The 8,760-nt window shown below is 42.3% G+C and overlaps 1 protein-coding gene and 1 long non-coding RNA gene across 2 annotated transcripts in view; one reads left to right on the plus strand and one right to left on the minus strand.

Annotated features, from left to right (window-relative positions):
* Nucleotides 1-8,320, plus strand: part of LOC144210516 (glycolipid transfer protein-like) — a 21,887-nt gene extending 13,567 nt beyond the window's left edge. The window contains exons 4-5 of the mRNA XM_077737232.1: nt 3,997-4,147; nt 5,561-8,320. Of these exons, the coding sequence (XP_077593358.1) occupies nt 3,997-4,147; nt 5,561-5,743 (334 nt within the window). The 3' untranslated portion in view covers nt 5,744-8,320. The remainder of the gene's footprint in view (nt 1-3,996; nt 4,148-5,560) is intronic.
* On the minus strand, nt 2,398-8,754 carry LOC144210517 (uncharacterized). The gene is made up of 2 exons (XR_013329394.1): nt 6,382-8,754; nt 2,398-6,267 (listed from the first exon to the last, which is right to left on the minus strand). It is a non-coding gene; the product is annotated as an uncharacterized LOC144210517 (long non-coding RNA).
* Between the last annotated feature and the right edge of the window lie 6 nt (nt 8,755-8,760).

Consider the following 8,760-nt stretch of genomic DNA (forward strand, 5'->3'; position numbering starts at 1 on the left):
GTGTGTGTAGGTGTGTTTGTGTGTGTGTGTGTGTGTGTGTGTAAGTGTGTGTGTGTGTGTGTAGGTGTGTGTGTAGGTGTGTGTGTGTGTGTGTGTGTGTGTAGGTGTGTGTGTAGGTGTGTGTGTAGGTGTGTGTGTGTGTAGGTGTGTGTGTGTAGGTGTGTGTGTGTGTAGGTGTGTGTGTGTGTGTGTAGGTGTGTGTGTGTGTAGGTGTGTGTGTGTGTAGGTGTGTGTGTGTGTAGGTGTGTGTGTGTGTAGGTGTGTGTGTGTGTAGGTGTGTGTGTGTGTAGGTGTGTGTGTGTAGGTGTGTGTGTGTAGGTGTGTGTGTGTGTGTGTGTGTAGGTGTGTGTGTGTAGGTGTGTGTGTGTAGGTGTGTGTGTGTGTGTGTGTGTAGGTGTGTGTGTGTAGGTGTGTGTGTGTGTGTAGGTGTGTGTGTGTGTGTAGGTGTGTGTGTGTGTGTAGGTGTGTGTGTGTAGGTGTGTGTGTGTGTGTGTGTAGGTGTGTGTGTGTGTAGGTGTGTGTGTGTGTAGGTGTGTGTGTGTAGGTGTGTGTGTGTAGGTGTGTGTGTGTGTAGGTGTGTGTGTGTGTGTAGGTGTGTGTGTGTGTGTAGGTGTGTGTGTGTAGGTGTGTGTGTGTAGGTGTGTGTGTGTAGGTGTGTGTGTGTGTGTGTGTGTGTAGGTGTGTGTGTGTGTGTAGGTGTGTGTAGGTGTGTGTAGGTGTGTGTAGGTGTGTGTGTAGGTGTGTGTAGGTGTGTGTGTGTGTGTAGGTGTGTGTGTGTGTAGGTGTGTGTAGGTGTGTGTGTGTGTAGGTGTGTGTAGGTGTGTGTGTGTGTAGGTGTGTGTGTGTGTGTAGGTGTGTGTGTGTGTAGGTGTGTGTGTGTGTGTGTGTGTAGGTGTGTGTGTGTGTGTGTAGGTGTGTGTGTGTAGGTGTGTGTGTGTGTGTGTGTGTGTGTGTGTAGGTGTGTGTGTGTGTGTAGGTGTGTGTGTGTGTGTGTAGGTGTGTGTGTGTGTGTGTGTGTGTAGGTGTGTGTGTGTAGGTGTGTGTGTGTGTGTAGGTGTGTGTGTGTGTGTGTAGGTGTGTGTGTGTTTGTAGGTGTATGTGTGTGTAGGTGTGTGTGTGTAGGTGTGTGTGTGTGTGTAGGTGTGTGTGTGTGTGTAGGTGTGTGTAGGTGTGTGTGTGTAGGTGTGTGTGTGTGTAGGTGTGTGTGTGTGTGTGTGTAGGTGTGTGTGTGTGTGTGTAGGTGTGTGTAGGTGTGTGTAGGTGTGTGTAGGTGTGTGTAGGTGTGTGTGTGTGTAGGTGTGTGTAGGTGTGTGTAGGTGTGTGTGTGTAGGTGTGTGTGTGTGTAGGTGTGTGTGTGTGTAGGTGTGTGTGTGTAGGTGTGTGTGTGTAGGTGTGTGTGTGTAGGTGTGTGTGTGTAGGTGTGTGTGTGTGTGTGTGTGTAGGTGTGTGTGTGTAGGTGTGTGTGTGTGTGTGTGTGTGTGTGTAGGTGTGTGTGTGTGTGTGTGTGTGTGTGTGTGTAGGTGTGTGTGTGTAGGTGTGTGTGTGTGTAGGTGTGTGTGTGTGTGTAGGTGTGTGTGTGTAGGTGTGTGTGTGTGTGTGTAGGTGTGTGTGTGTAGGTGTGTGTGTGTGTGTAGGTGTGTGTGTGTGTGTAGGTGTGTGTGTGTGTGTAGGTGTGTGTGTGTAGGTGTATGTGTGTGTGTGTGTAGGTGTGTGTGTGTGTGTAGGTGTGTGTGTGTAGGTGTATGTGTGTGTGTGTGTAGGTGTGTGTGTGTGTGTGTGTAGGTGTGTGTGTGTGTAGGTGTGTGTGTAGGTGTGTGTGTGTGTGTAGGTGTGTGTGTGTGTGTGTGTAGGTGTGTGTGTGTGTGTGTGTAGGTGTGTGTGTAGGTGTGTGTGTGTGTAGGTGTGTGTGTGTAGGTGTGTGTGTGTAGGTGTGTGTGTGTAGGTGTGTGTGTAGGTGTGTGTGTGTGTAGGTGTGTGTGTGTGTGTGTAGGTGTGTGTGTGTAGGTGTGTGTGTGTAGGTGTGTGTGTGTGTGTGTGTGTGTGTAGGTGTGTGTAGGTGTGTGTGTGTGTGTGTAGGTGTGTGTGTGTGTGTGTAGGTGTGTGTGTGTAGGTGTGTGTGTGTGTGTGTGTGTAGGTGTGTGTAGGTGTGTGTGTGTGTGTGTGTAGGTGTGTGTGTGTGTGTAGGTGTGTGTGTGTGTGTGTAGGTGTGTGTGTGTGTAGGTGTGTGTGTGTGTAGGTGTGTGTGTGTGTAGGTGTGTGTGTGTAGGTGTGTGTGTGTGTGTGTGTAGGTGTGTGTGTGTAGGTGTGTGTGTGTAGGTGTGTGTGTGTGTGTAGGTGTGTGTGTGTGTGTGTAGGTGTGTATATATAGATATATAGATATATAGATATATAGATATATTGGATTGGATTGGATAACTTTATTCGTCCCGTATTCGGGAAATTACATTGTGGCAGTAGCAAGAGGGTGATTAGACAGAACTGCAAAGCAAAAGCACAAAGTACAAAGCAAATCAAAGTAAATGGAATCATCTAATCATTAAAACATAAAAGCAGCAAAAACACAAAACGAACAAGAGTGGACTGAGCTACCGTGGCCTCCGGCTGCCGCTTAAACAGCGCCATTTTGGTTGCAGTAACTGAATCGGACTCAAAAAGACCTTGTAAAGACAAAAACTGGAACCCCACAGAACAGCAAAGCAAAAACACAAAGTACAAAGCAAATCAAAGTAAATGGAATCATCAAATCATTAAAACATAAAAGCAGCAAAAACACAAGATGAACAAGAGTGGACAGAGCTACCGTGGCCGCCGGCTGCCGCTTAAACAGCGCCATTTTGGTTGCGGTAAATGAATCAGACTCAAAAAGAACATGTAAAGACAAAAACTGGAACCACACACAGGAAGTCTTCCACGAGATGGGGAACTTCAGCAGACTGTGACCGAGGTGGAGAATGTGCAGAGTCGCTCTCGCAAGCTTATCCGCACAGTTACTCAGTAGTCTGAAGCTGAAAAAAAAAAACGCAGTAGGGCAGAACACCTCAACTCCATTGCTGGTAGGGGCCGACAGCTCTTCCATCCCATCCCACGATGGAATGGTTGGTCAGAAGCGTTGCCTCTTCTCCCAGCACTTTTGTCCAGCTCCAGACCTCCGGCGATACCGAGGTGTTGCTCCTTCTGCTGCGTATTGTAACAGATAGTTCCATGTGTGTGACAGCGTAGGCATGGCTGGCTGGCTGGCTGGTCCCCCCCCACCCCCCCAACAAAAAAGAAGTGGCCGAAAAATGCCAGGCTAACAGAACAAGGAAAGTTGTAAAAACATTAAAGTAAAAAGTATAAAGTACAAAGTAAAGTAAAAAGGAATGTATTAGGAAATATTAAAATGCCATTTAAAAAAAGAAAGAAGGGCTGTAAAACATGAAAAACATAAGAGTCTGTCACCCTTGGTGCAGAGCTACTGCCACAGGCTCCCGCTTGTACGGCGCCATCTTGATAGATATATAGATATATAGATATATAGATATATAGATATATAGATATATAGATATATAGCTATATAGCTATATAGATATATAGATATATAGATATATAGATATATAGATATATAGATATATAGATATATAGATATGTAGATATGTAGATATATAGATATAATGATTAATATTCCTAAATAAAGCAAAGCGTTCTTTATTGCAAGCAAAAATATAATAATGATAACCCTAAACGTCTAAGCACAGTACAGTGAGAACGTGAAGGTCATGCCGTCCTTTGCAATCCCTTTGGCAATGTCTGATAATTTAGGACACTGACCAATTTTAAAGGGTTTAGTTGGTAGTTGTGTGAGAACCGTGGAATTAATTAGAGAATTTACATATAAAGTATTGCTCTACTTATGAAATTTTGTTGTTAGGAAAATCTTTCTTGAACCAATTAATTTTGTGAGTAGAGGTATGAGAGTATTTATTAAAATAGCTGAATCATTTTGTTTTTGTCCCGTAGGGCTCTCCGTTTCATCCAAATCCTGCTGCAGAGTTTGGCAGATGGTGAGCAAGATCCAAACCAGCCCAACCTCATACGGGTCAATGTCACTAAAGCTTATGAACAGGCACTCAAAAGATATCATAGTTGGTTTGTGCAGAAGATTTTTCATGTGAGTACTTGTAGAAAACCCACACTTACACTGACATATTTAGTCAGCCACCAATTGCACAAGTTCTCCTACTTGAAAAGGTTAGAGAGGCCTGTAATTGCTAATATGGATAAACCTCAAGCATGAGACAAAATGTGAAAAAAAGAAAATCACTTTGTTTGATTTTTCAAGAATGTATTTCCAAATTGGAGTGGAAAATAAGTATTTGGTCGCCTACAAACATGCAAGATTTCTGGCTGTCAAAGAGGTATAACTTTTAACGGGGTGTATCGAGCACTCCACTCTTTATCTGTATTAATAGCATCTGTTTTAACTCGGTATAAAAGACACCTGTCCACAACCTCAGGCTCTCACACTCCAAACTCCACTATGGCCAAGACCAAATAGCTGTCGAAGGACACCAGAAACAAAATTGTAGCCCTGCATTAGACTGGGAAGACTGATTCAGCAATAGGTAAAACACTTGGTGTAAAGATTTAAACTGTGGTAGCAATTATTAGAAAATGGAAGACATACAAGACCACTGATAATCACCCTTGATCAGGGGCTCCATGCAAGGTCTCACCCCGTGGCGTCAAAATGATAATACGAACGGTGAGCAAAAATCTCTGAAACACACGGGGGGGACCTAGTGAATGACCTACAGAGAGCTGGGACCACAGTAACAAAGGCTATTATCGGTAACGCAGTGTGCGGCCAGGGACTCAAATCCTGCACTGCCAGATGTGTCCCCCTGCTGAAGCAAGTCCACCCCTGTCTGCGGTTTGCAAGGACATTGAAGATGGGACATGGCTGGGTCTTTCAGCATGACAATAATCCAGAACACACAGCCAGGGCAACAAAGGAGTGGCTTCGTAAGAAGCATTTCAAGGTTCTAGAGTGGCCGAGCCAGTCTCCAGATTTCAACCCCATAGAAAATCTGTGGAGGGAGTTGAAAGACCGTGTTGCCCAACGACAGCCCCAAAACATCAGTGCTCTAGAGGAGATCTGCATGAAGGATATGACATAAATACCAACAATTTTCAGTTGTTTTTTTCCCACATTTTGTCTCACGTGGTTGAGGTTTACCCATCTTGACAGTTACAGGCTTCTCTAATCTTCTCAAGTTGCATTACTTGCTCAATTGGTGGTTGACTAAATACGCTGTAGTCACTGTAGCTGTGATGCAATAGCATGCTAAGTATTATCTTTCTTCATTTTTACCTATAATTATAATGGTTTGTTCCAATCAGGCTTCACCGTAGAGTGTCTGAGTTTCATGATTTGTTTGGCAGTTTTTAAGGCAACTGCCCTTCCTGACACAATCCACCCATTCTATTATCTGGATAATACTCTGATTGTGCCCTTCAACACCAGAGCATACCCACCCCTCATCTACATTCTCTGATCCACTGTGTTTTTTCTGCCTTGCAGACAGCACTGTTTGCAGCTCCCTACAGGTCCAAATTCCTCAAAGCACTTTCAAATGGGGAGGATGTGAAAGAGGAAGAGTGCCTTGAAAACGTGCGTCAATTCCTGGTCAACTACACCGCCACCATCGATGCCATCTATGAGATGTACTCGCGCCTTAACGCGGAGCTGGACTATACAGTTTAATTTTGATTGGGGGGTGGGAGGCATAATTAATGTGCCTTTCCATGTGTGCATCCCATTTCTTTTCTTTTTACTTCATAGTTGTGCCTTATGATGAAGTGCAAGTACTTGCTTTTTTTCTTGTTTTTTTTCACATTTATCACAAAGGTTTTTGGTTTTTCAAACAAGGATCCAAGTAAATCCAGACTGCAGGTTGTAAAGGGAGGTATATGATATCAAGGCACAAAAAATATAGATCTAATTGGCTCAGAGAGAGTAATGAACTTGCCAGTAGTCTTCCATCCAATTTTCGCGAATAATGTAGACCAGACATCGCTTTGATAATTGAAAAACCTTGAAGTAGGATCACCCCTATTATATTTTTCATGAAACGTTTTAATCTGGCCTGCCAAACTTGACAATATGAATTTAATTTACAATGTTAATTTTTTATTGTCCCAGCAATTCTAAAAAATAATTCCACTAGATGTCACTGTAGATCCATTGGCTTTGTTGACCCATCAGCCCCTCTGTAAAGATGAGCTGACCTAAGAAAACAAAAGTAGACATACAATGTTGAGTGTTCAATACGTAGTGGACAACTAAATATTTTTCGCTGAACACCGATTGATAGGTTCACCAATAAGTATTGCCTAGTTTACCTTTCAATAATGGAGGCATCTGAGATCACCTTTCAATAATGGAGGCATCTGAGATCATATCCTTTTATTCTTGCAAGAGAGAATCGATCCACACGCGCCTCCAGTCAGATGATTTTAAAGACCCCGTGTCTCTTGCCATATATTCATCAGATAAACAACATGCATAACAGAAGAAAAACAAGAAGAACATTATTTCGAGTCTCATAACAATTTGTCTCAGTTCTCAAAACTATTGTAGGTCTTTGGTTAACTTTGGAGTGAGCGTTTATTTTGCAAGAGATGTATTAAAACGCCTTGTATTAATGCCTCATTTATAATAATGATGAACCTAACATTCCTAATAAACAAAGCATTCATATATGTAATGTTTAATATCCAAAATAAGCAAAGCGTTCTTCATTGCAAGCACATATATAATATTGATAACTCCAACACCGATCATCTGCTGTTTCCCTAATATACCAAGAAACTGGCAGTTCTTAGAGTATAATAGAAGCTGGCACTTTGCCACAAAGCATGCTAATTATGTTAGCAAGCTGTCAACAAATTAAAGGGAAGCTGCTGCTCAGAAGTTGGCAGCTAATTTAAAGGCTCAACTAAGTTTTTCTTTTCCACTGTCAAACTGCCATTCAAGAGTCAAGTACCAAGGTCAGTTTTATGCCTTCATTCAAAATAGCAAAGGCCAGCAAAACACAGTCTGAGGAAGTTTTTAAAAGAATCTGGTGGAGACAGCAGGTATTTTGTGCACGGAGACCAAAGACAAATTTGAGTAATTTAGTCTATCACGGTGGACAGTGAGTCGCCATGTGGAACTGATAGATGAAGATAGCAAGAGCATCACCTTAAACCAAAAAAAAACAGACTCATTCACGTTATATTCTTAAGACACTTCTCGGCTCTTCATTTTTATCCAAGGTATCAATGACACGGAAGAGTCTTTGACAATGGAGTGTCTGAAAGGAGTAACAATGGGTGAGGAATTGTTTGACCGGGTGTCTGCTGTCATCAAAAATGTGAAGCTCTGGTTTTGACAAAAATGACAAGCCACTTCAGTTGATGGCCTGTCCTCTGTCACAACAGCCCAAAACTGCTACTACGGTGCTGCAGGTCAAACTGACCAATCTTCAGCCCGACTATGTCTTAAAAGTGAAGATCAACTCCCTGAAACTAAATGACTTCTATGCCTCACTCAAGAAAGCGGCATTTCAAAGGCTCCAAGGACAGCGCAGAATACACAGCTGTTAATTGCCACAATAAAACAAAATCCCGACTTTGATCTGCTGGCTGAAAAAGGAGACCAACCACACTCTTCCCATTAAAATTGAGTGTGTTTCCGCGATGAGCACGTTCCCCAAATAAACAGTCCGCATTGATCAAATATAATTCCATTCCACAGAGTGACTTGTTGCACCTCTTTCAGTCTTTCTGGTGGTTGTTGTCTTTTGGCACCGGGCACATTGAATAGATGAAGCAGGACAAGTACATCTGCATCTATCAGCCAGGAGAGTAATGGTGATATCCTGAAGGTTAACATAACATTCTGTGCTTTAAAATAGAAATGGTCAGTAATTGTTTTAAAAAGGCACATTTTATTCATCTGATTTCAGTGTTTTAAGAATAATTCCAAAGTCAGATATTTAGTTCTTCATTTTCATTTGAAATTAAAGCACACGTTTTCTCCATATTCCATGATGTCTATTTTTTTCTCCAATTAGGTGTGGTTAACAAAGCAATCCATCCAACTGCTCCTGGTCTGGCCCCTTTGTCAAATGTTAGAACCCATTGTGGCCTGCAAATCAAAAGGTTTTCCCAGCCCTGCTCTATACAATAACTAGAAATGTAAATATGCAACATTAGTTATATGCATGTGAAAATACTCTAGTGTTAATATTTAAGTATAATCTATAATAAAGTGGAAGATGATCCAAATAATGATATACTGCTCAGGTTATTGAGAGCTTTATTCCAAATCAGGTAATGCCTCTTCATCAGATTCTGCTGTTTCTTTTTTGTGCAAATGTGACGGTGCCCAGAGAGTTTTATTTTCGGAAGAGCGACGGCGTCCATCTGGTGCCCGCATTTAGGGATAAATCCAACATCAATACCTGAAATCAAGCATTTCTGGTAATTACAGATGAGTGTTTTCGATCCTGTGGAATAATTTTAATCACTTGTTTTTGCAGCATTACTCTATCATAGAAACCATGCCCCTCCACCCACACTACGCATCCGCACATACCCCACATGCGGTAACCCTTCGATCTCCATCCTGCAGTCTAGCAATAAACCCATTTACCTTGTCACATTCCGGATTAATTACTTACTTAATAGTTTAAACAACAATTATATTCTAAATTTACCTAAATTGATCTCAATACC

This window comes from Stigmatopora nigra, chromosome 17 (assembly GCF_051989575.1).
Source record: "Stigmatopora nigra isolate UIUO_SnigA chromosome 17, RoL_Snig_1.1, whole genome shotgun sequence".
NCBI classification, from domain to species: domain Eukaryota; kingdom Metazoa; phylum Chordata; class Actinopteri; order Syngnathiformes; family Syngnathidae; genus Stigmatopora; species Stigmatopora nigra.